This window comes from Ranitomeya imitator, chromosome 2 (genome assembly GCF_032444005.1).
Source record: "Ranitomeya imitator isolate aRanImi1 chromosome 2, aRanImi1.pri, whole genome shotgun sequence".
NCBI classification, from domain to species: domain Eukaryota; kingdom Metazoa; phylum Chordata; class Amphibia; order Anura; family Dendrobatidae; genus Ranitomeya; species Ranitomeya imitator.
This window is the reverse complement of record NC_091283.1, coordinates 344,837,114-344,863,795: the sequence shown is the minus strand read 5'-3', so window position 1 is coordinate 344,863,795 and position 26,682 is coordinate 344,837,114. Positions and strand designations below refer to the sequence as shown.

Below are 26,682 nucleotides of genomic sequence, written 5' to 3'. Positions count from 1 at the left end.
AAAAGAGGACGCTATGCATTACAGAGCTATGATTCCTAAACCCTTTCTCCGATTTGGATGTGGAAACTATCATATTGCAGCTGGGAGTGTGCACTTTCAGCCCATATTATATATATAATTGTATTTCTGAATATGTTTTTGTAAACAGCTAAAATAACAAAACTTGTGTCACTGTCCAAATATTTCTGGCCCTAACTGTATATATGTGTATATATATATATATATATATATATATGTATATATATATATATATATATATATATACATATATATACCTATTCTATGTGTACACATTTATCTTACCTATTCTATTCTGTCAGTGTGATTTTACTGTACACCGCACTGAATTGCCGGCTTTTCTATAGAACACCGCTGCGTATTTCTCGCACGTCACACTGTTGGTCCGTGTGTAATCCGTATTTTTTGCGCCCCCATAGACTTTCATTGGCTTTTTTTTGTGCAATACGGTGACAAACGCAGCATGCTGCGATTTTCTACGGCCGTACAAGACCGTATAATACGGATCCGTAAAATACAGCAAATAGGAGCTGGGCCATAGAGAAACATTGTACCGTGTGCAATCCGTATTTTCTGCGCCTCTCATACGTCCGTAAAACTCACTAGTGTGACGCCGGCCTTATTCTGGTTCTTTACTATTTGGGGTTGTTCTTCTTCACCTACACAAATAGATATTGGACGGAGACCCGAGCAGTGATTTCTCCTACGCCTCATTGGGGGACACAGGACCATGGGTGTTATGCTGGTTGCCACAAGGAGGACACTAAGTAAACACAAAGAATTAACTCCTCCTCTGCAGTATACACCCGTTGACTGGCCAGTAACAACCTAGTTCTTGCTTAGTGTCTGTAGGAGGCACCTGGGTCTTTTCAGACCCCAACATTTTTTATTTTATTTTTCTGTAAATTTTTGTTTCAGGGTCCGCTCTCCCCCGAACCATCAACAGGCGAGCACGGCGAGTATATCTCCCCGTACCTCTCCTGCGACGTTTGGGGCACACCTAATCTATGCTAGGGCGACGATTCCTATACGGTCCCGATCTCCCCCCTGTAAGATGGCGAGCACTTAGAGTATACCTCTCATGTGCATCTCCCGGGTTCCACCTACTCAAGTCTTCACCTTGGCGTCATGTAGTCCCCACAGTAGCCGTAAGCCCCCTGCGGCAGGCACATCCGTAAGTCCCCTGCGGCAGGCACAGGCACAGCTGTAAATCCCCAGAGAAGGCAAGCACACATCTGGACGCTCTCCATCCCCCGCCATAGGGAGGATCGATTGAGCTGGAGGTGGCTCCTCCTCGGTGAGTACTACTCTTCACGCTGCCGGTGTGGGAAGATGCAGTCCGGATCCCTGGGGAGAGGTACCGCTGGCTAGATGCCAGCGGTGATCATTAGGCGCGGCCGCCGGCCGGCTTCACTAATTTAGTCCCCGGCTTCTTCAGCCGGCTAGGCCGCAATTCAAAAATCCCGCCCACCGCAAGAGCCCCGCCTACTACTCAGGCGCTTCTCACTCTAACCGGGATGAGCCCTGTAAATCTCGGGTGCCATCTTGGGAAATACAGCCCAAAACGCTGCTTACCTCTCATCCTCCCTGGGGACACCAGCACAGGACCATGGGTAAGCTGCTCCACTCTATAGGGAAAAGCTTAACCCCTTCTCTGCACCCATAGCCCTGCTATTAGCAGTTTACTGGAGAATAGACATACACTATGTCTCAATCTAAGGAGGCTAAAAGGGGCAATAAAAAGCACACTGTGTTTTTTACCTCATGTGCCACTTGCAATTCTGCGTTGCCAAGTGCCCACAATACCCCTCTGTGCCAGAACTGTGACCCAGCCTGCCTCCACCTCCAATGTCTCCACCGACCCCGGCAAGCCTAACCCTCCTGAGTGGGCCGCGTCCTTGTCACACTCTATGGATTCCTTGGTCAAGGCATTGGACTCTTTCCGAGGGCCCTCCTTTAGCCAGAACTCGGCTGCGACGTAATCTGGTGCCGGTGCGGGACCGTCTGACCACAGGGGCGTACCGTACTATGGGAATCTCGGGTTGCCAGGAAAAGAACCCTTCCCCCTTCTCCCGTCTATGCTCGAGCTTCAGTATCTGTGAGCTCATCTTCTTGCTCCCGTGAGGGTCGCAGCGTACATACCTCAGGATACGAGTCGGAGGACTCTTTAACCCAAAACTCCTCTATCAGTCAGGAGACACTTGACTCCCTTATTGAGGCCGTCAACAAAACACTAATGGTGGACGAGAAATCGGTATCCACTCAGCCTGAAAGACATGATGTGTTCCTATGTGCACACGTTCAGGTTTTTTCGCCTTTTTGTTCCGCGTTTTTTCACGGCAAAAACGCTATAAAAACTCATTAAAAATGCATACATTATGCATCCTATCATTTAGAATGCATTCTGCATGTTTTGTGCACATGATGCTTTTTTTCCATGAAAAAAACGCATTGCGGTAAAAATAAAAGCAGCATGTTCATTAATTTTGCAGATTTTCTGCGTTTTTCCCGCTATTCTATGCATTTGGGAAAAACGCACCAAAAACGCGTCAAATGCATGAAAAAACGCAAAAACCGCATGCGGATTTCTGACAGAAATGTCCGGTTTTTGTCAGGAAAATTTCTGCAAGAAATCCTGACGTGTGCACATACCCTTAAAAAGACTAAACGCGTTCAAAAGATATTTGCTAATCACCCTGAGTTTCAGGACATTGTCCAAAAACACAGGGAACACCTGGAGAAGCGATTTACGACTCAAAAGGCCACGGAAGCTAAATATCCTTTCTCCAAGGATCTGATGAAGAAGTTGCTTCTCTCTCCTTCTGTGGATCCTGCCGTATCGTGGCTCGCATCCAAAACAATCTTTTCTCTGTCCGACGGTTCATCAGTCAAGAATCCTTCTGACCGTCAAATTGACTACCCAGCTCGCTCAGTCTTTGAGGCCTCAGGAGCAGCTCTCCTTCCATCCTTTGCCGCTACCTGGGTGGCTAAGACAATTGTTGCCTGTGCAGAGGTGTTAACCTCTACCGTCCACGGCAGTAATCTTCCCCCGGAGGTGGCCAGACTAGCTAACCAGATAGCTCAGGCCGGAGATTTCGTAGTTAACGCTTCCATAGATGCAGCTAATTGCACTGCGCAAGCGGCTGCAAATGCAATCTCCATCAGGAGGGCCTTACGGCTCCGTGATTGGTGAGCAGATTCTGCCTCTAAAAAGTCGCTGACTTCTTTACCTTACCAAGCTGGTTGTTTATTTGGGGAGAAACTAGACCAAATCATTTCTGACGCTACCAGAGGAAAGAGTAAATTTCTTCCTCAGTAAAAACCTGCCCGGCCTTTTCGGAATCAGCAGCAGTTTCGATTCCGGTCCTTTCGTAACAACTCCAGTTGGTCCTCCTCCTCCACTGGTTCGGGACGGCAGGAAAACAGAATACCCCAGGTCTCATACAGACAAAATCGTTCCTGGAAACCCAGACCAAGACCTTCTGGCCCTAAGGCATCCACATCCCTTAAACCTTCTACATAATGACTCGTTGTCGTGTCCGGCGGACACCGTCAAAGTAGGAGGACGCCTTCTTTAGTTCCGTCAAAATTGGCTCTCGGTCGTTCACGACGAGTGGGTCAGAGAGCTCATGTCTTCCGAATACAAAATTGAGTTTTTTCCATCCCCCCCTCCGCGCTTCTTCCAGTCTTCTCCCCCCCAAAGCAAGGGCGTCACATTTTCTTCAGGCCATACAGGCGCTTCAAAGGGACGGTGTCATCATTCCGGTCCCTCGAGACCAAAGGTTCAAGGGGTTTTACTCCAACCTATTCGTGGTCCCAAAGAAGGACGGGACCCTACGGTCCATACTGGACCTCAAACTGCTAAACAAGTTCGTATGGGTCCGACACTTCAGGATGGACTCGCTCCGTTCCGTTGTCACGTCCCTGGAAAATGGAGAGTTCCTGGCATCCATAGACATCAAGGATGCTTATCTCTCATCAGCAGTTCCTGCGCTTCGCAGTCCAAGAAGAACACTTCCAGTTTGTGGCCTTGCCTTTCGGACTCGCCACTGCCCCCAGAGTCTTCACAAAGGTCATGGCGGCTGTCATGGTCATTCTTCATGCTCGGGGAGTGGTAGTCCTTCCGTATCTGGACGACCTTTTAATCAAGGGTCCTTCCCATTCTGCCTGCGAGGAGTCTGTAAGTATCACCGTGGATTCTCTTTCTCGCCTGGGTTGGAAAATCAACTTCAAGAAATCATCTCCAGGGCCGGCTCAGCAAATCTGCTTCCTTGGCATGATTTTGTACTCTTCCTGCGGATTAGTCATTCTCCCTCCAGAGAAGGTCTTGTCCTTACAACAGGGAGCACGCAGGCTCTCTCGCCCAGTCCCTCACTCCATTTGCTTTGCGATGCGCATCCTTGGGAAAATGGTTGCGGGGATGGAAGCCGTTCCGTTTGCCCAGTTCCATCTCCGTACCCTGCAAAGGGTGCTGCTGTTAGCCTGGGACAGGAGTCCGTTTTCCTTCGACCGATGTTTTCGCCTGCCCCCACAGGTCAGGCAGACCCTCAGGTGGTGGATGCTTCAGTCTTCCCTGAACCAAGGGAAGTCCTTTCTCCCAGTGCGCTGGTTAGTGGTGACCACTGATGCCAGCCTTTTCGGCTGGGTGCAGTTTTCAATCACCACACGGCACAAAGTCGTTGGTCCATGAGAGAGTCGCGTCTTCCAATCAATATCTTGGAGATTTGAGTGATCACACTTGCCTTACGCAACTTTCACCATCTTCTCGCAGGCCATCCCATCAGAATACAATCCGACAACGCTACAGCCATGGCGTATATCAACCGGCAAGGGGGAACCCGCAGCAGGGCAGCCATGCTCGAAGTCTCCCGCATCCTGCGCTGGGCCGAGACCAATCACTCCCTCATCTCGGCGATCCACATACTGGGTGTGGAAAATTGGGAAGCGGACTTCCTCAGTCGCCAAGGTCTTGCCTTGGGCGAGTGGTCCCTCCATCCGGAAGTCTTCCAGCAGATTTGTCTTCACTGGGGGACGCCGGATGTGGATCTCATGGCGTCGAGGCTCAACAACCAGGTTCCCCAGTTCATTGCTCGATCCCGCGATCTTTGCGCCATCGGGGCAGATGCTCTGGTCCCGTCGTGGCATCTGTTCCAGCTGCCATACATATTTCGGCCTCTTCCTCTGCTCCCGAGAGTCATCAAGAAGATCAGGGCAGAGGGTGCCGAGCATGGTACGCGGAACTCGTTTAAATGGTTGCCGATGTTCCCTGGCGGCTTCCAGATCACAGGGATTTCCTCTCACAGGGCCCGATTTGCCACCAGCACTCCGGGGCCCTGTCTTTGACGGCGTGGCCATTGAATCCTGGATTTTAGCCCAAACCGGATTCCCCCAGGGGTTTCTTCTACCATGATTCATGCTAGGAAACTCGTATCCATGTGCATTTATCATCGCACCTGGCGCATCTTCTTTTCATGGTGCAATGCCCATGGATGTTCTCCTCTGGTGTTTTCCATTCCGTCCATTCTGGAGTTTCTCCAATCAGGTTTAGAGTTAGGCCTTGCCCTAAGCTCGTTCAAGGGACAAGTGTCCGCATTGTCTGTTCTATTTCAACGAAAGATCGCTTCCAGACTGCCAGTTAAGACGCTCATCCAGGGAGTCTCCCAGGTGTTTCCTCCCTATAGAATTCCTTTGGCTTCATGGAATCTTAACTTGGTTCTTGGAGTTCTTCAGGAAGCCCCTTTCGAACTATTGCAGGACATCTCTCTCACCCTCCTTCCATGGAAGGTGGTCTTTCTCGTGGCGATTACGTCAATCAGGAGAGTTTCTGAGTTGGCGGCCCTCTCAAGCCGACCCCCTTTTCTGATTTTTCACCCAGGCAAGATAGTCTTGAGAACCTCTCCCTCTTTCCTACCTAAAATCGTCTCCTCCTTTCATCTAAATGAGGACATTGTCTTGCCGTGATTCTGTCAGGCGCCAACCCATCGTATCGAGAAAGCTATCCATACTCTCGATGTGGTTAGAGCTCTCTGGTGGTACATATCTCGCACGGCTCCCTTCCGTTAGTCGGATGTCCTGTTCGTGCTTCCGGAGGGACATAGGAAAGGTCTACCCGCCTCAAAGGCCACTCTAGCCAAGTGCATTCGCTCCACTATTCAGGAATCCTACCGCGTCAGGAATGCCTCTGTCCCAGCAGGGATTAAGGCTCATTCGACTCGGTCGGTCGGTGCGTCTTGGGCCATTCGGCACCAGGCTTCAGCACAACAGCTTTGTAAAGCTGCGACTTGGTCCAGTCTGCATACTTTCACGAAGCACTATCACGTTCATACTCAAGCTTCGGCAGACGCTGCCCTTGGCAGCCGCATTCTGCAAACAGCGGTACCTCAGTAAGCCAGTGGTACATGGGGTTTAGCAGTGTAATTGCTCCCCACTCAGGAACTACTTTAGGACGTCCCATGGTCCTGTGTCCCCCTATGAGGCGTAGGAGAAAAAGGGATTTTTGTGTACTCACCGTAAAATCTTTTTCTCCGAGCCAATCATTGGGGGACACAGCACCCACCCTGTTAGCCTATCGGCTGGTTGTTATTGTGGTTTGTTCCTCAGTTTTTGACACAGTTTACTTGTCTGGTTTTTCTTATACTCCTACTGCTTTACTACCGAACTGGGTCGCTACTGGCCAGTCAAGGGGTGTATACTGCGGAGGAGGAGTTAATTCTTTGTGTTTACTTAGTGTCCTCCTAGTGGCAAGCAGCATAACACCCATGGTCCTGTGTCCCCCAATGATTGGCTCGGAGAAAAGGATTTTACGGTGAGTACACAAAAATCTCCTTTTCCTGAGCAGTCATTCTGGGAATAACGGACTGGGCACGGACGTCACCCATTTATGCTATTTTTGATCAAAAACAGTATTACTAGGAACCCTGTGTTATTTAGATGCACTTTTGCTTTTTACTTGTTTAGTTACAGCAGGGTTCTTCGCTCATTTTGTTTATTGTAGGTTTTATAGTGTGTATAAGGTTATTAGCATTAACCCCTTGGTGTCACTGGTTCATTTTTGGTTTATCCTTGTATTTGAAAGGCCATCGATTATTATTTATTTTTTTTCCCCCTAGGCTCCAGGGCCCGGGTGCAATTTCATCCCCTGCACATATTGTAGTTACACCCCTGACATAATTAATATGGGTCAATACAATTATATTGGTTCAGTATTTGTGTAGTTTTTACATGTTTGCTACTTATGCACAACGATGGAAACAATTTTTCCCGGTACCAGAACATTGTTTTCTTTTCTTTTCATGATTGAGGGCCTATGTTTTACTGGACAAGTTGAGTAAAGTTGTGAAACATACCTTGAGGAACATGCCTTCTGGCCTGATGAAGCCAATGAAGCTACTGCTTTAATGGCGAAACGCATAGATATTGTTTTTACAGACATTATAAGCTTGCGTGGATCTTGCGGATTGATAGGTTCAAATCAGTTCTTTTAAGCTCAGGCAAATGGATGTGAGCAGAGCCAGAACAAAACAGCTCTCATCACTGTGGCCCTTGGTGACCCCCTTTGCAGAGGGAAACCGCTCAGATCATCTTGCCAACTACTTATTTGGCATCCAACTTCACCTCTCTATTCCTGGATTGACATCTCTGGCTTTACAGGAGTAAGAGAATGGCGGAGATGGATAGAAAACCAGTAGGTGGGTATGAGCACTGAGCGCCTGTGCTTTGTTTGAATGGTCTTTTTGTGCTGACAGACTCCCTTTATCCCATTAATAGGAGGCTAATGCATTAAGTAGAGGCATACCAGCATTTATTGTGTTTGGATTGTCCAGCTCTCAAAGAAACCTCATAACCTGTATGTGTGTATAAGGTCTTATTCAGACCTCCGATTGCTATCCATGATTTCCACAGATAGCAGTTGTAGCTGTGATAGTTTTATAGGGCGATTCACTTTTCCAACTTTTTATTCGAACCCCGTAAAATCTCAAGAGACATGTCCCATTTTGATCCTAGGGTTTAACAATAAAATAAAAAAATTGGCAATGATATTCAGTATATCCATGGGAGAAAAAAAAATCGGACTGCACTGGGATGGCATTCAAGTGCTATCCAACTTTGATGGACTGTCCGAATGAAGAAGGTGGAGATTTTTATTTTTCCACGTATGGGAAAGTCAGCTGACTCTCATACCAGACTGATCAGATCAATCTGTTTTTCTCTTACGTGGAAAAATCGGACATCTGCGTGAGCCCTTAGTTTAATTTCCCATGATAAGTATTTGGTACAGTTTTGATGCTAAATAATTTCTGTACCAATTAGATAAATTAAGTTATTGGCATTTAATGCCTATTTCTTTACATACATTTTTATCACGTTTTTTCAGCTGCAATTTTTTTGTCTGAATTTTATGTCATGTTTTCGGAACTGCTTTGATTTGGAAACTTCCTTTTTTTAAGCATTGATACAACTTTATTGATATAATAATGTGCGGATTACTTGCATTTTTAATATGGAAACCCACTTTAAAGGCTTCGACTTGAATGAGATGCAGAAAATCCACAGACTAAAAATTGCAGAAGGGGGAAAAATCCACAGCATTCAAAAATGCACAGTGGGCATGAGATTTATATGAATCTCATCCACTGTGCTTGGACGGTGTTAGGCTTTATTCACACATCAGTATTTCATCAGAATTTCTATACCAAAACCCAGAAGAGTTGTGAACCTTCATTTTCGGCTACGTTCCCATGATTATCTTTTGGGGAGTTTTTTGATATTGCAGAACTTTTATTATGTAAATTAAGTTACTTGTGTTTTTAGATTGTATTTTTTTAATAGGTGTTTTGATTGCTGCAGTTTCTCTTGTGTGTCAGGCTTTAAATAAAGCTGCTTTGTTTTTGATACTTTCCTGTATTTGGCTTTGAGAAAACTTTATTGACGTACCTAGGTGCGGATTACGTGCGTTTGCTATGTGTTTCCGCAGCGGAAATGCACTAACAACGCATGTGTGATTTCTACCTGCAGATATTCTGCACCCAACACAAGTGTATGCAGAAAATCTACACAGAAAACTCTGCGTACCGTCAATAGAATTGACATGCTGTGGATTTGAATCCATCAGTTTATGCTGAGTAAAAATGAAGCTCAGTGGGCACGAGATTTCTATAAATCCCAACCACTTAGGTGTACCTTTGCATGTAAGATGCTGTGTTTTTGACGAAGCATGGAAATGATTTTTTTTCGAAAATATACAGAGTATAAAAATCACCAAAAACTCATTGTGGAAACGTAGCCTTATAGCTTTTCTCTGTGAGTTCCACTCCTGGTTTATTATTAGTGTTCACTGAAAATTTTTTGGGAAAAATACTTCAGGGCGTCTTGTCTCAGGAACAGCATCTAACAGAACCTTCTAACAATATCTACAGCCTTTGCCTTGGTTTCTTATAGTAGAAAGAAAACATGATTTTAGAAAGATGATATATAGCTGACTTATAAGAAGTACTATAACATATTAGTAAATTATGGATTATAATAGCTTTTGTGACACTACTTACTACTCACAAGTTGCAAGGTCGGGTAGTCAAGAGGTCTGGGGTCAAATATCAAGAGGGATCCTCGTATACAAAGGGGTAAGGCAAAGATGTAGTCAGGTACCAGTCTGAGGTCAGAATTCCAGGAAAATAGCAGATCAAGACAAAAGGATTAGGCAAACAGATAGGCAAGGTGCATGGTCGAGCAGCAAAGATCAAGTACAAGAACACAGAGAACAACATTTGTGCAAATCTATAACTGGCACTATTTGGAGGCCAAGAACCAGCTAAATAGCCAGATAATAATTTGAACAGCAGAAACAAGGATGAAACTCCCTTACACTCCCCAACCCTGATTGGATGGCTGAACTGTCACTCAACACACTGATAGCTCAACACGCTCTAGCCTCCGATTGGACAACTGAGCTGTCCATCACCATACTGATGGCTCACATTCCCCTGTCCTAGATTGGACAGCTGAACTGTCACTCACTGCTTTCATGCACACCAATAGACGGAATCATGACAGCTTTATTGATTATTTTCTTTACCAGTCCTAAATCAAACCGGTATTCCTGTGCTGGTGTTCCCTCCAGTCTCTTGTTATATTACCACAATGACACCAATGGTAGCAACAGTGCGGCATATGTCGGTCATGCGATTGTTGCAGCCAATGATGTCTATGGCAGGCTTATGCCATAAATAAACGCACCACATTTGAGCTATGGAATAATATAGGGAACTCCGGGTGCAATCGTGAACAGTCGTTATAAAGAAAAGTGTTTATGGTTAATATGCATACATCTCATCACTGCACAATAGTTCCTGAAAATACAAGTTTTTGTATCTCCAGTTGCTACTGCCCCATTTCTGCATGTTGAAGGAAGATGCTTTTGTCTTTTGTTGCTGAGAACTACAGGGACATGGCTCAGACCAAACTTCCTTCAGTCCTTCCACTGCAGATACTGTCAGTCATTCTACACACTAAAGAATTAAAGTCAAGAAAGCCATTACTGGATGGAACCTGTCCTGGAACACAATTTATCCAGTTTATTGTAAAAACTTAAATGATTATACATGACTAAATTAATAAGGTTAATGATGCAAGTTTTTATGTTTTCTTCTATAAAAACACTTTTTTCTATTGGTACTATTTTGGAATCTTTTTTTTTTTTGTGCCCGAGTGAATTTGATTTTTGGAGACGTTCACTGTGATAGAAAAATAACATGACAGTTTTGTAATTTTCTGTGCCACAATACTATACCTTATTGGCTGTAAATACAATTGCGCTTCACTTATATTGCTAAATAGTTTCAAAATTAATTTTTTAATAACTCCAGTGATCCATGATGACATGACGGCGTAGGTGACTACTGTGTGACCTCTAGATGTGTGAGCTCCTTTACCACATAATTGCTTTATATTGGCATCTCCAGTAATTTTATTTTGTGTGTTTTGACATCGACTCATCTTCTTTCCATTTACGTTCCTACAATGTGTGATGCTAATTAATTTACATATTTCCTGACCCTTCAAGGATGGATCTGGACAGGGACAAGATGTCGAAGAGGATATTACACCTCACCCTAGAGATCCTGTTCCGGCTTACTGGTGAGGTGAGAGATTCTGATGACGTCACATTACATCATTCTTATCTATGGGAATAACAGATGGACAGAACTGGAGAGGTGAGGACTCTGGAAATGTCTGTAGTGAGATTTATTAATGTGTTTCTCCATAACCAGGATTGCACAGTAGTGAAGAAGACCTCTAGTGAGCGCTGTCAAGACCCTGTGTCTGAGGGATGGGGAAGACCCCTGATCCCAATCATGAGGCCTCCACCTCAACCTCTGATACACGAGGACATCAATGACCAGAAGATCCTAGAACTCACCTACAAGATGATTGAGCTGCTGACTGGAGAGGTGACACTGCTGGGAATGCTGGGACATTATACAGTAATGCTATAAAGGGATCATGGGATGACGGTATCATTGTATGTGTCAGGTTCCTATAAGGTGTCAGGATGTCGTCACATATTTTACCATGGAGGAGTGGGAGTATTTAGAAGGACACAAAGATCTGTACAAGGAGGTCATGATGGAGGTTCCCCAGCCCCTCACATCACCAGGTAATAGACAGGACTAAATACACACGGCCTATAATTATCTGTATGTAAAGAATGAATTCAGTCCCTGTATGTGTTTCCTCCAGATCTATCCAGTAAGAGGACAACACCAGAGAGATGTCCCCGTCCTCTTCTTCCACAGGACTTTAAACAAGAAGATCCCAATGTTCCTCAGGATCATCAGGTAGATGGAGAGAAGGTGTCATGAGATCTCCCCTATGATGTGTAGACAGTTATGAAGGTCTTGTGTTCGGTCTTGTTTTATCCACCAGTATTATATGTTTTATACTTGGGTAAAGAGAACGGTGGAGATGGCAGGATTAGAGCTGATCATAGATGTGACTTCTCCATCTGTCTGTGACTTTTACAATATTTGTTTCAGGGTGAAGATCTGACCCATATTAATACTACAGAGACACCTGTGAAGGGTGATGAGTGGTGTAGAGAGGAGATTCCTACATATGACTACCAAGGTGAGTACTAACCACTTAATACAGAGAAGTCACAGATTCTTCTCATGGGAATATAAGTATGTGTATCTATTTCTTTCTCTTATTCTCTTTCTTGCTCTCCATTAAAATTGTAACACCGACAAGGAAAAGTCGCGAAGCTCTAGAAATCACAGAATAGATAGATATGTTAGTGATCTGCAAATATATCTTTTGGAAGCAAAATTTTCACAACATCTGGATTTATTCAGTCTATAGTATGAACCACATACAGAAATCCCTGAACTTACAGGATTGGCTGCTATTAATGAAGTTATTAATTGTTCTCTGAGGAATGTTCTGCAGCATTGAACAATCCTGGGAAAATCATCAAGATCCGCTGCTGACAGCCCCTTTTTTGCAATTGCCGACTAATGTCCTTAAAGATGTGCTAGATGGGAGACAAGTCCAGAGATGCTGCATGCACAACATGCAGCCTGGTGTGGTCATGTTAAAAATCTACTCCTAAAACAATGAAGAAATTCCTGGACCACTGGGTCCCCAACCAATATAACTCTGAGCTGTTATTGTACAGGGAATGATGACTAGAGTGGTCTGTCAACCGTACAATATGCTACCCCACACCATAATTCCGGGTGTAGAATCGCTGTGATGTTCACTTGTGAAGGCGGCTTGATGGCATTTTCCACATGGTTTCTTCCAATTCTAAAAATGGTGACTTTGTAAGTGCAGGGATTTTAGCGTGTAAGACTCGTATGTGATACTGAATAAATCGAGATGTGTTGAAAATTTAGTTTCCTTTCTTTCATCATTGTGATTTCCAGACTTCCACGACTTTTCCTACTTGGTGTTGCAATTTCAATATTGAGGAGTGTGTGTAATACATGGCAAATATATCTATATTCCAGGGAGCATCGGTAAAAGTTGATCGGCGGGGGTATCGGGTGCCGCACCTTTTCTCATCAGGTATTGAAGGCCTTTCCTGAGGACAGGTCATCAATAGAAAAGTAGTGGCTAACCTATTTTAATACATAAATGGAATCTGTCAGCAGGTTTTTGCTTTGAAATCTGACTGCAGCATGATGGAGGGGCAAAGACCCTCATTTCACCGATGTGTCACCTAGTTTACTGGGTGCAGCAGTTGTGGTAGAATCACAGTTTTCTTTGTTGCAGATCTAACAGTGCTCAGAATGCTGAGCCTTGTGTAACACCGTCCACACCTTTGATTGGCTGCTTTCTATGTACATTGTGTATTGACAGTAGCTACTAATCGGATGGGGTTGGACTAGGAGGCATGAGACACCTGTCATGTTGCTCTCAGATTACATAGCAAAAACCTAGTGACAGGCTCCCTTTAACCCCTTCCCGACCTGTGACGCCACGTAGGCGTCATGAAAGTCGGTGCCAATCTGACCTGTGACGCCTATGTGGCGTCATGGAGGGATCGCGTCCCTGCACTTCGGGTGAAAGGGTTAACTCTAATTTCACTTGGTCTGCAGGGACAGGGGGAGTGGTACTTCAGCCCGGGGGGGTGGCTTCAATCGCTCTGATTGGCAGTTTCACTTTCAACAGCCAATAAGAGCGATTTGTAATATTTCACCTATGAAAACTGGTGAAATATTACAATCCAGCCATGGCTGATGCTGCAATATCATCGGCCATGGCTGGAAACCCTGATCTGCCCCCACCATCACCGATCTCTTCCCCAGTCCTCCGTCCTGTGCTCCACTCCCCTCCGTCGTCCTGTCTGCTCCCCCATCCTCCTGTCTGCTCTCCCCGTGCTCCTATCTCCCCCCACCCCCCCCCCACCCCCCTCTTACTTACCAAGCCTCCCGGTGTCCATCCATCCGTCTTCTCCATGGGCGCCGCCATCTTCCAAAATGGCGGGTGCATGTGCAGTGCGCCCGCCGAATCGGCCGGCAGATTCGTTCCAGGTATATTTTGATCACTGTGATAAAACCTATCACAGTGATCAAAATAAAAAAATAGTAAATGACCCCCCCCTCTTTATCACCCCCATAGGTAGGGACAATAATAAAATAAAGAAAATATATATATATATATATATATATATATATATATATATATATATATATTTTTTTTTTTTTTTTTTTTAGGGTTAGGGCTAGAACTAGGGTTGGGGTTAGGGCTAGAACTAGGGTTAGGGTTAGAATTAGGCTATGTGCACACGGTGTGGATTTGGCTGCGGATCCGCAGCGGATTGGCCACGGATCAGAAGCGGATTGGCCGCTGCAGATTCGTAGCAGTTTTCCATCAGGTTTACAGTTCCATGTAAACCTATGGAAAATCAAATCCGCTGTGCCCATGGTGCGAAAAATACCACTTGGAAACGCTGCGTTGTATTTTCCGCATCATGCCAATTCTTTGTGCGGATTCTGCAGCGTTTTACACCTGTTCCTCAATAGGAATCCGCAGGTGAAATCCGCACAAAAAAACACTGGAAATCCGCAGGCAAAACGCAGTGCCTTTTACCTGCGGATTTTTCAAAAATCGTGCGGAAAAATCTCACATGAATCTGCAACGTGAGCACGTAGCCTTAGTGTTAGGGTTGGAATTAGGGTAGGGCTAGGGTTAGAAATAGGGTTAAGATTAGGCTTGTGGTTCGGGTTATGGTTAGGGTTAGGGGTGTGTTGGGGTTGGGATTGAGGTTGCCGGTGTGTTGGGGTTAGGGTTGTGGTTAGGGTTATGGCTACAGTTGGGGTTAGGGGTGTGTTGGGGTTAGTGTTGAAGTTAGAATTGAGGGGTTTCCACTGTTTAGGCACATCAGGGGTCTCCAAACGCAACATGGCGCCACCATTGATTCCAGCCAATCTTGCGTTCAAAAAGTCAAATGGTGCTCCCTCCCTTCCGAGCTCTGACGTGCGCCCAAACAGTGGTTTACCCCCACATATGGGGTCCCAGCATACTCAGGACAAACTGTGCAGCAACTATTGGGGTCCAATTTCTCCCGTTACCCTTGTGAAAATTAAAAATTGCTTACTAAAAGAAAAATTTTTTATTTTCATGGCTCTGCGTTGTAAACTTCTGTGAAGCACTTAGGGGTTCAAAGTGCTCACCACATACCTAGATAAGTTCCTTTCCTGGTCTAGTTTTCAAAATGGGGTCACTTGTGGGAGGTTTCTACTGTTTAGGCACATCAGGGGCCCTGCAAACGTAACATGATGCCCGCAGACCATTCCATCAGAGTCTGCATTCCAAAACGTCACTACTTCCCTTCCGAGCCCCGACGTGTGCCCAAACAGTGGTTCCGCCCCACATATGGGGTATCGGCGTACTCAGGACAAACTGGACAACAACTTTTGGGGTCCAATTTCTCATGTTACTCTTGTGAAAATAAAAAATTGCAGGCTAAAAAATAATTTTAGAGGAAAGAAAAATGATTTTTTATTTTCCCGGCTCTGCGTTATAAATTTCTGTGAAGCACTTGGGGGTTTAAAGTGGTCACCGCACATCTAAATTAGTTCCATGGGAGGTCTATTTTCCAAAATGGGGTCACATGTGGGTGGGGGAGCTCCAATGTTTAGGCACACAGGGGCTCTCCAAACGCGACATGGTGTCCGCTAACGATTGGAGCTAATTTTTCATTCAAAAAGTCAAATGGCGCTCCTTCCCTTCTGAGCCCTGCCGTGTGCCCAAACAGTGGTTTACCCCCACATGTGAGGTATCAGTGTACTCAGGAGAAATTGCCCAATAAATTTTAGGATCCATTTTATCCTGCTGCCCATGTGGAAATTAACAAATTGTGGCTAAAAGAAATTTTTTGTGAAAAAAAAATAGTACTTTTTCATTTTTACGGATCAATTTGTGAAGCACCTGGGGGTTCAAAGTGCTCACTATGCATCTAGATTAGTTCCATGGGAGGTCTAGTTTTTAAAATGGGGTCACTTGTGGGGGAGCTCCAATCTTTAGGTACACAGGGGCTCTCCAAACGCGACATGGTGTCCGCTAAAGATTGGAGCCAATTTTTCATTCAAAAGTCAAATGGCGCTCCTTCCCTTCCGAGCCTTACCATGTGCCCAAACAGTGGTTTGTGACCACATATGAGGTATCGGTGTACTCAGGAGAAATTGCCCAACACATTTTAGGATCCATTTTATCCTGTTGCCCAGGTGAAAATGAAAAAATTGAGGCTAAAAGAAATTTTTTGTGAAAAAAAAAAAAAAATACTTGTTCATTTTTACGGATCAATTTGTGAAGCACCTTGGGGTTCAAAGTGCTCACTATGCATCTAGATAAGCTCATTTTGGGGTCTAGTTTCCAAAATGGGGTCACTTGTGGGGGAGCTCCAATGTTTAGGCACACAGGGGCTCTCCAAACGCGACATGGTGTCTGATCAAAGATTTGATTTAATTGAAAAAGTCAAATGGCGCTCCTTCCCTTCCGAGCCCTGTCGTGCGCCCAAACAGTGGTTCCCCCCCACATATGGGGTATTGGCGTACTCAGGACAAATTGTACAATAACTTTTGGGGTCCACTTTCTCCTTTTACCCTTGGGAAAATAAAAAAACTGTTGCTAAAGATAATTTTTGTGACTAAAAAGTTAAATGTTCATTTTTTCCTTCCATGTTGCTTCTGCTGCTGTGAAGCACCTGAAGGGTTAATAAACTTTTTGAATGTGATTTTGAGCACCTTGAGGGGTGCAGTTTTTAGAATGGTGTCCCTTTTGGGTATTTTCAGCCATATAGACCCCTCAAATTGACTTCAAATGTGAGGTGGTGCCTAAAAAAAATGGTTTTGTAAATTTCGTTGTAAAAATGAGAAATCGCTGGTCAAATTTTAACTCTTATAACTTCCTAACAAAATAAATTTTGTTTCCAAAATTGTGCTGATGTAAAGTAGACATGTGGTTAATGTTATTTATTAACTATTTTGTGTCACATAACTCTCTCGTTTAACAGAATAAAAATTCAAAATTTGAACATTGTGAAATTTTCAACATTTTCGCCAAATTTCCATTTTTTCACAAATAAATGCAAAAATTATCGACCTAAATTTACCACTAACATGAAGCCCAATATGTCACGATACGTTGAAGCGTTCCTGAGTTATTACCTCATAAAGGGACACTGGTCAGAATTGCAAAAAACGGCAAGGTCATTAAGGTCAAAATAGGCTGGGTCATGAAGGGGTTAACCAATACATTAATAACCACAATATAACTGATTTGAAGAAATTGGCAGCAGTGCTTTAGTAAGGGTGACCACATTGTTGTTTTACATCGGCATGACAACTCTATTAATTGTATTTTTTTACGTGGTATTTTGTGTGTTTTGCCCCTCTCATCTTTTTTCTATTTAGGTTTCTACAATTTTCCTGACCCTCCAAGAATAAATAGGGACAGAGTCAAGATGGTGGAGAGGATATTGCACCTCTCTCTAGAGATCCTCTTCCGGCTTACTGGAGAGGTGAGAGATTCTGATGACGTCACATTACATCATTCTTATCTATGGTAATAACAGAAGGACAGAACTGGAGAGGTGAGGACTCTGGAAATGTCTGTAGTGAGATTTATTAATGTGTCTCTCCATAACCAGGATTACACAGTAGTGAAGAAGACCTCTAGTGAGCGCTGTCAGGACCCTGTGTCTGAGGGATGGGGAAGACCTCTGAGCCCTATCACAGGGCCTCCACCTCACCCCCTGATACATGAGGACATCAATGACCAGAAGATCCTAGAACTCATCTACAAGATGATTGAGCTGCTGACTGGAGAGGTGACACTGCTGGGAATGCTGGGACATTATACAGTAACGCTATGAAGGGATCAGGGGATGACGGTATCATTGTATGTGTCAGGTTCCTATAAGGTGTCAGGATATCGCTGTCTATTTCTCCATGGAGGAGTGGGAGTATTTAGAAGGACACAAAGATCTGTACAACGAAGTCATGATGGAGGTTCCCCAGCCCCTCACATCACCAGGTAATAGACAGGACTAAATACACACTGCCTATAATGTAAAGAATGAATTCAGTCCCTGTATGTGTTTCCTTCAGTTCCCATATATACGTATATATCAAACAATACAAATACCAATATAATCACAATTATGAAATATTTGTTGAGGTTCCTTGCATTTCAACTTTGAGCCATGGAGCTGGCAGAAGCGTCTCTATGATGAACTTGAGCATCCACACCTGTTGTATGACATTTCAGGGAACTGGAATGGGAAAAGCGAGTTCCTCAAAACATCACTCAACGTTGCGTTGTTTTTTTGTCTACTTCTTTTAAGAGCTATAGCTTTTTTATTTTTTTCTGTTTACATAGACTTTGAAGAGCTTGTTTGCAGGCAAAGTTGTAGTTTTGAATATATGGTGAAGCGAATAGTGTAAATGTAAAACATTTCCAAGATGAAAGAAATGGTCAGTACGATTAAGGAGATATCAAACTTGCATTGCTTTTCTAATTTTTAATTGCTAAAATAAAAATTAGTACACAAAATACTAGAAAGGGGGCACCACGGACCGTGGGATACCACCAGGACCTATACAGAGATGAACATACACAAAGAAGAACAGACTAGGTCCTATAAACGGGGATCACCACAACGGATATGACATAAATGTAAACACAGCTTTTATTTGGAAACACGAGAAAAGTGACAAAAACACTTACCGTATATACTCGAGTATAAGCCGACCCGAGTATAAGCCGACCCCCCTAATTTTGCCACAAAAAACTGGGAAAACTTATTGACTCGAGTATAAGCCTAGGGTGGAAATGCAGCAACTACCTGTGAATTTCAAAAATAAAAATAGATACCAATAAAAGTAAAATTAATTGAGACATCAGTAGCTGCGTTCATATATCCCCACATCTGCCCCATACTGTGCTCTGCTGCGTTCATATATCCCCATATCTGCCCCATACTGTGCTCTGCTGCGTTCATATATCCCCATATCTGCCCCATACTGTGCTCTGCTGCGTTCATATATCCCCATATCTGCCCCATACTGTGCTCTGCTGCGTTCATATATCCCCATATCTGCCCCATACTGTGCTCTGCTGCGTTCATATATCCCCATATCTGCCCCATACTGTGCTCTGCTGCGTTCATATATCCCCATATCTGCCCCATACTGTGCTCTGCTGCGTTCATATATCCCCATATCTGCCCCATACTGTGCTCTGCTGCGTTCATATATCCCCATATCTGCCCCATACTGTGCTCTGCTGCGTTCATATATCCCCATATCTGCCCCATACTGTGCTCTGCTGCGTTCATATATCCCCATATCTGCCCCATACTGTGCTCTGCTGCGTTCATATATCCCCATATCTGCCCCATACTGTGCTCTGCTGCGTTCATATATCCCCATATCTGCCCCATACTGTGCTCTGCTGCGTTCATATATCCCCATATCTGCCCCATACTGTGCTCTGCTGCGTTCATATATCAAGAAGAGAAAATAAAGTATGGGGGCACCACAGAATATGATGTAGAACACTGGGATCCAACCCAGACCTTAGAAAATATATACATATACAAGAAAAAAGAAAAAGCAAAGGCCATAGAAAGGGGGATCACCAGGCAACAAGGATATATGCAAAAACACAGCTTTTATTAACATAGTAACATAGTAACATAGTTAGTAAGGCCGAAAAAAGACATTTGTCCATCCAGTTCAGCCTATATTCCATCATAATAAATCCCCAGATCTACGTCCTTCTACAGAACCTAATAATTGTATGATACAATATTGTTCTGCTCCAGGAAGACATCCAGGCCTCTCTTGAACCCCTCGACTGAGTTCGCCATCACCACCTCCTCAGGCAAGCAATTCCAGATTCTCACTGCCCTAACAGTAAAGAATCCTCTTCTATGTTGGTGGAAAAACCTTCTCTCCTCCAGACGCAAAGAATGCCCCCTTGTGCCCGTCACCTTCCTTGGTATAAACAGATCCTCAGCGAGATATTTGTATTGTCCCCTTATATACTTATACATGGTTATTAGATCGCCCCTCAGTCGTCTTTTTTCTAGACTAAATAATCCTAATTTCGCTAATCTATCTGGGTATTGTAGTTCTCCCATCCCCTTTATTAATTTTGTTGCCCTCCTTTGTACTCTCTCTAGTTCCATTATATCCTTCCTGAGCACCGGTGCCCAAAACTGGACACAGTACTCCATGTGCGGTCTAACTAGGGATTTGTACAGAGGCAGTATCATGCTCTCATCATGTGTATCCAGACCTCTTTTAATGCACCCCATGATCCTGTTTGCCTTGGCAGCTGCTGCCTGGCACTGGCTGCTCCAGGTAAGTTTATCATTAACTAGGATCCCCAAGTCCTTCTCCCTGTCAGATTTACCCAGTGGTTTCCCGTTCAGTGTGTAATGGTGATATTGATTCCTTCTTCCCATGTGTATAACCTTACATTTATCATTGTTAAACCTCATCTGCCACCTTTCAGCCCAAGTTTCCAACTTATCCAGATTAAGGTGAAATACAGGACAAAAAAACTTTAAAAACATCTAAAATCAAGTAATAACAATGCCTGAAATAAAGCAAGTGCCTGTATACCATACATAAATAGGGGGAAAGAATAGACATGTATGCAAATATATTACAAACTCCTATATGGACAGCATATGTACAAAATATGTAAGTGTATAGTAACACAGCTGATCATATAAAATAAAATAGACAATACATGCCCTAAGAGTCACATATGATGAACTGGGAGTGCTGAATTGCTCAAAGATATAATATATGCACTATAGTGGTTCTAAACAGCCCAGAACAGCCTATAAATAAGCTAGCATAGTTCACATATAAATGCACATAAAACCATATCATGGATACATCTAGATACAGCATAGAACTATCGGTCACCAACAGATATTGGTCACACTGGGTTACAGAGAGGACCAGGCAGAATAACCCTGAAAGCCCAAACACTCAAAGAGAGACCAGAAAATATATGGAGCCAAAATAATGCATTCTAAGTGAAGCCGCTCCCTATGTGCATGGCATGCCAGCTTGCCATTTCCCCCGCAAGAAGATTAGTTATGATAAGTCAATCTAAATAAAGACAGGCACTGAGACAGAGCATATACCCTACGCGTGTCGCCACAGCGGTGGCTTCATCAGGGGTATGGTAATCATCACATATGCCCTTGTATAAATACCTTAAATCATGATGTACCTTGATACAGCTGTGTGCATGTTAACGTCGGCTCATGGAGCAGAATGCCCAGCGGTATACACTGCGCAGGCGCCGGCGTGCTGGTGCCGGAAATCACCGGCGCTTAGCAACAGTACAGTGTGTGGACCCTACAAGGCCACGCCCACACACAACAGAAGTGTGGTGACGTACGGCTCAGAGCGACTGGATCCATACAAACAACCAGCGCTCTAGGGCCGGAAGTGGCTGGCACCTAGCAACCAGTGTAAATAAAGCGTCACAACCTCACAACGAGCTGTAACTCAATGCAGCTGTGTTCATATTAACATCGGCTCTTAAAACAGAATGCCCAGCGATAATAACTGCGCAGGCGCCGGCGTGCTGGCGCCAGGCATCACCGGCGCCTAGCAACAGTATAATATGTGAACCCTACAAAGCCACACCCACACATAGCTGAAGTGTGGTAACGTACGGCTCAGAGCGACTGGGTCCATACAGAAAACCAGCGCTCTAAGACCGGAAGTGGCTGGCACCTAGCAACCGATATACACAAGGCGTCACAACGTAGCGCCTGCACACTAGCCGCCTATCCAAGCACTTCAGTGCCTGAGTCCATCAGCGCCTAGCCTACAAATGTATGAACGCTGTCACACAGTAGTACCACCTGTACCCTGAGAACCAGTTCTTTATGGGTGCCATCATCACATAGAGATAATCGAGTAGCAAATATACACTGGGGCACAACAGCTTAGCGCCTGCATGATAATGAACAACCTGGTGTGATATGAGTGTGGATGCCAAAGTCTGCAGCCACACTCAGCCACCGTGAAATGCAAGCAAAAATAACTAATCAGATTCTCCCTATCCAGTAATGAATCAGACATTACACATATAGACCAGAGGTGGCTAGAAATTGAAATGAAGATATATCCACACAGATAGCCGCCTAGCAATGTGAGAACAGGTGCAAGTATAGGCTATACAAGTCCACCATGGCACTCTCATAGATAAGCGAGTATGTATATCATAGTAATAGCCCACATGTATTGCAGTATGTATTACGCCTTGCAAAAATAGCTATCAGTCACTCACAGGGAAACATAAATATCAGATATTAGATATGGCCACACAGATAACCCTTTATAGGAATAGTTATGCATAGGCAGGAGAGATTTCCAATATACAGAAATGGACAAGAGGTAAACACAAATATTGTAATAAAAACACCATACACAGCTCTAGGGCACATAAAGGGCTACCCATCACTGCAAAAAAACTGTGATACAGTACCATACATCAGCGTTTTCCCCAGGGAAGGCCAAACCCAGGGGAAAACACTAACGTCATGGTATAATCGAAAACAGATGTTGTTAAAGTCTCATAGAAAGCGCCCCAGCATGCAAAATGCTACTCTACACCCCATAGACTGCAAAGATACAATTCTGACCCTATAGGTGATGACAGGGAGGGTAGCCTTCACCCTATTAATAAATACAACCTAGAAGTCCCTAGTGTACATATAAGCATAGAATGCTGCTAGGTGAAAAAGTTTATTACAACAAAACAACAGTAATAATTACAACCTGATGGCCTATATTAAACACCTCCAGACACAAAAAAAAAAACAAAACACAACTATATATGCTGTCCATATAGGTATACATTGGAGTATAAACAATATCAATGCAGTCCATACATGGTCAAAGGTAAAGTTAAAGTGGTCCAGATGGAGAAAGAGGAGAAAATATACATACTGATGCTAGGTTTATGTTGGGCAAACAACGCAAGAATTAAGGAAAAGGATTCAGCAACACTTCTCGAACATCACGACGGCGAAGAAGGACAAAATGAAAGGAAAGACCCTTACGTCTGTTGCCTCACATTATTTGACACAGCACAACTCACTTTGGAATGGAACTAAAATCTGCGGTTTGGAGAAAGTGACTCTAAACATCAGAGGGGGCAACATCACTTCAGAACTGCTTAGACGCGAATCGAAATGGATATTTGATCTGAATTGTGTGGCCCCACTAGGCCTTAATGAGGACTTGCTGTTCACCGGTTTCTATAAGTGCATGTGATACTACCTCCGTGTGTTTCTGACTAGGGATACTGTAGGGTCATAGCATCAGTATGTATATTTTCTCCTCTTTCTCCATCTGGACCACTTTAACTTTACCTTTGACCATGTATGGACTGCATTGATATTGTTTATACTCCAATGTATACCTATATGGACAGCATATATAGTTGTGTTTTGTTTTTTTTTTTGTGTCTGGAGGTGTTTAATATAGGCCATCAGGTTGTAATTATTACTGTTGTTTTGTTGTAATAAACTTTTTCACCTAGCAGCATTCTATGCTTATATGTACACTAGGGACTTCTAGGTTGTATTTATTAATAGGGTGAAGGCTACCCTCCCTGTCATCACCTATAGGGTCAGAATTGTATCTTTGCAGTCTATGGGGTGTAGAGTAGCATTTTGCATGCTGGGGCGCTTTCTATGAGACTTTAACAACATCTGTTTTCGATTATACCATGACGTTAGTGTTTTCCCCTGGGTTTGGCCTTCCCTGGGGAAAACGCTGATGTATGGTACTGTATCACAGTTTTTTTGCAGTGATGGGTAGCCCTTTATGTGCCCTAGAGCTGTGTATGGTGTTTTTATTACAATATTTGTGTTTACCTCTTGTCCATTTCTGTATATTGGAAATCTCTCCTGCCTATGCATAACTATTCCTATAAAGGGTTATCTGTGTGGCCATATCTAATATCTGATATTTATGTTTCCCTGTGAGTGACTGATGGCTATTTTTGCAAGGCGTAATACATACTGCAATACATGTGGGCTATTACTATGATATACATACTCGCTTATCTATGAGAGTGCCATGGTGGACTTGTATAGCCTATACTTGCACCTGTTCTCACATTGCTAGGCGGCTATCTGTGTGGATATATCTTCATTTCAATTTCTAGCCACCTCTGGTCTATATGTGTAATGTCTGATTCATTACTGGATAGGGAGAATCTGATTAGTTATTTTTGCTTGCATTTCACGGTGGCTGAGTGTGGCTGCAGACTTTGGCATCCACACTCATATCACACCAGGTTGTTCATTATCATGCAGGCGCTAAGCTGTTGTGCCCCAGTGTATATTTGCTACTCGATTATCTCTATGTGATGATGGCACCCATAAAGAACTGGTTCTCAGGGTACAGGTGGTACTACTGTGTGACAGCGTTCATACATTTGTAGGCTAGGCGCTGATGGACTCGGGCACTGAAGTGCTTGGATAGGCGGCTAGTGTGCAGGCGCTACGTTGTGACGCCTTGTGTATATCGGTTGCTAGGTGCCAGCCACTTCCGGTCTTAGAGCGCTGGTTTTCTGTATGGACCCAGTCGCTCTGAGCCGTACGTTACCACACTTCAGCTATGTGTGGGTGTGGCTTTGTAGGGTTCACATATTATACTGTTGCTAGGCGCCGGTGATGCCTGGCGCCAGCACGCCGGCGCCTGCGCAGTTATTATCGCTGGGCATTCTGTTTTAAGAGCCGATGTTAATATGAACACAGCTGCATTGAGTTACAGCTCGTTGTGAGGTTGTGACGCTTTATTTACACTGGTTGCTAGGTGCCAGCCACTTCCGGCCCTAGAGCGCTGGTTGTTTGTATGGATCCAGTCGCTCTGAGCCGTACGTCACCACACTTCTGTTGTGTGTGGGCGTGGCCTTGTAGGGTCCACACACTGTACTGTTGCTAAGCGCCGGTGATTTCCGGCACCAGCACGCCGGCGCCTGCGCAGTGTATACCGCTGGGCATTCTGCTCCATGAGCCGACGTTAACATGCACACAGCTGTATCAAGGTACATCATGATTTAAGGTATTTATACAAGGGCATATGTGATGATTACCATACCCCTGATGAAGCCACCGCTGTGGCGACACGCGTAGGGTATATGCTCTGTCTCAGTGCCTGTCTTTATTTAGATTGACTTATCATAACTACCGTAATCTTCTTGCGGGGGAAATGGCAAGCTGGCATGCCATGCACATAGGGAGCGGCTTCACTTAGAATGCATTATTTTGGCTCCATATATTTTCTGGTCTCTCTTTGAGTGTTTGGGCTTTCAGGGTTATTCTGCCTGGTCCTCTCTGTAACCCAGTGTGACCAATATCTGTTGGTGACCGATAGTTCTATGCTGTATCTAGATGTATCCATGATATGGTTTTATGTGCATTTATATGTGAACTATGCTAGCTTATTTATAGGCTGTTCTGGGCTGTTTAGAACCACTATAGTGCATATATTATATCTTTGAGCACTTCAGCACTCCCAGTTCATCATATGTGACTCTTAGGGCATGTATTGTCTATTTTATTTTATATGATCAGCTGTGTTACTATACACTTACATATTTTGTACATATGCTGTCCATATAGGAGTTTGTAATATATTTGCATACATGTCTATTCTTTCCCCCTATTTATGTATGGTATACAGGCACTTGCTTTATTTCAGGCATTGTTATTACTTGATTTTAGATGTTTTTAAAGTTTTTTTGTCCTGTATTTCACCTTAATAAAAGCTGTGTTTTTGCATATATCCTTGTTGCCTGGTGATCCCCCTTTCTATGGCCTTTGCTTTTTCTTTTTTCTTGTCTGCGTTCATATATCCCCATATCTGCCCCATACTGTGCTCTGCTGCGTTCATATATCCCCATATCTGCCCTATACTCTGCTCTGCTGCGTTCATATATCCCCATATCTGCCCCATACTGTGCTCTGCTGCGTTCATATTGCCCCATAGATGCTCGGTATAAGTCTGTGCCATGGCCGCTGCTGCTGCAATAAAAAAAAAAAAAGCCATAGTCACCTCGCTGATTGCAGCTCCCAGCGTCCGGTCCCGGCGTCTCTCTGCACTGACTGATCAGGCAGAGGGCGCCGCGCACACTAGTGCGTCATCACGCCCTCTGACCTGAACAGTCAGAGCGCAGATAGACGCTGGGAAGATGGATCGGCGCCCGGCGGCTGGAACGTGGACAGGTGAATATAACATACTCACCTAGTCCTGGCGATCCTCGCGCTGTCCCGGCCTGTCACAGCTGTCTTCGGTGCCGCAGCTTCTTTCTCTATCAGTGGTCACCGGCACCGCTGATTAGAGAAATGAATAGGCGGCTCCGCCCCTATGGGAGGTGGAGCCGCCTATTCATTTTTCTAATGAGCGGTCCCACGTGACCGCTGAAGAGAGGAAGAAGCTGCAGCGCCGAAGCCCGTGGGACGGCAGGGACAGCGTGAGGATCGCTGGGACTAGGTAAGTATACCTCAGCGCCCTCTCCCCCTCACCCGCCGACCCCACCGCTACCGTGACTCGAGTATAAGCCGAGGGGGGCACTTTCAGCCCAAAAATTTGGGCTGAAAATCTC

The 26,682-nt window shown here is 44.4% G+C and overlaps 1 protein-coding gene across 1 annotated transcript in view; it reads left to right on the top strand.

Annotated features, from left to right (window-relative positions):
* Nucleotides 1-26,682, top strand: part of LOC138663716 (zinc finger protein 436-like) — a 38,591-nt gene that overhangs the window by 2,865 nt on the left and 9,044 nt on the right. Inside the window, exons 2-9 of the mRNA XM_069750030.1 lie at nucleotides 11,078-11,156; nucleotides 11,286-11,465; nucleotides 11,548-11,671; nucleotides 11,755-11,852; nucleotides 12,051-12,141; nucleotides 17,436-17,542; nucleotides 17,672-17,851; nucleotides 17,934-18,057. Coding sequence (XP_069606131.1) covers nucleotides 11,078-11,156; nucleotides 11,286-11,465; nucleotides 11,548-11,671; nucleotides 11,755-11,852; nucleotides 12,051-12,141; nucleotides 17,436-17,542; nucleotides 17,672-17,851; nucleotides 17,934-18,057 — 983 coding nt within the window. The remainder of the gene's footprint in view (nucleotides 1-11,077; nucleotides 11,157-11,285; nucleotides 11,466-11,547; nucleotides 11,672-11,754; nucleotides 11,853-12,050; nucleotides 12,142-17,435; nucleotides 17,543-17,671; nucleotides 17,852-17,933; nucleotides 18,058-26,682) is intronic.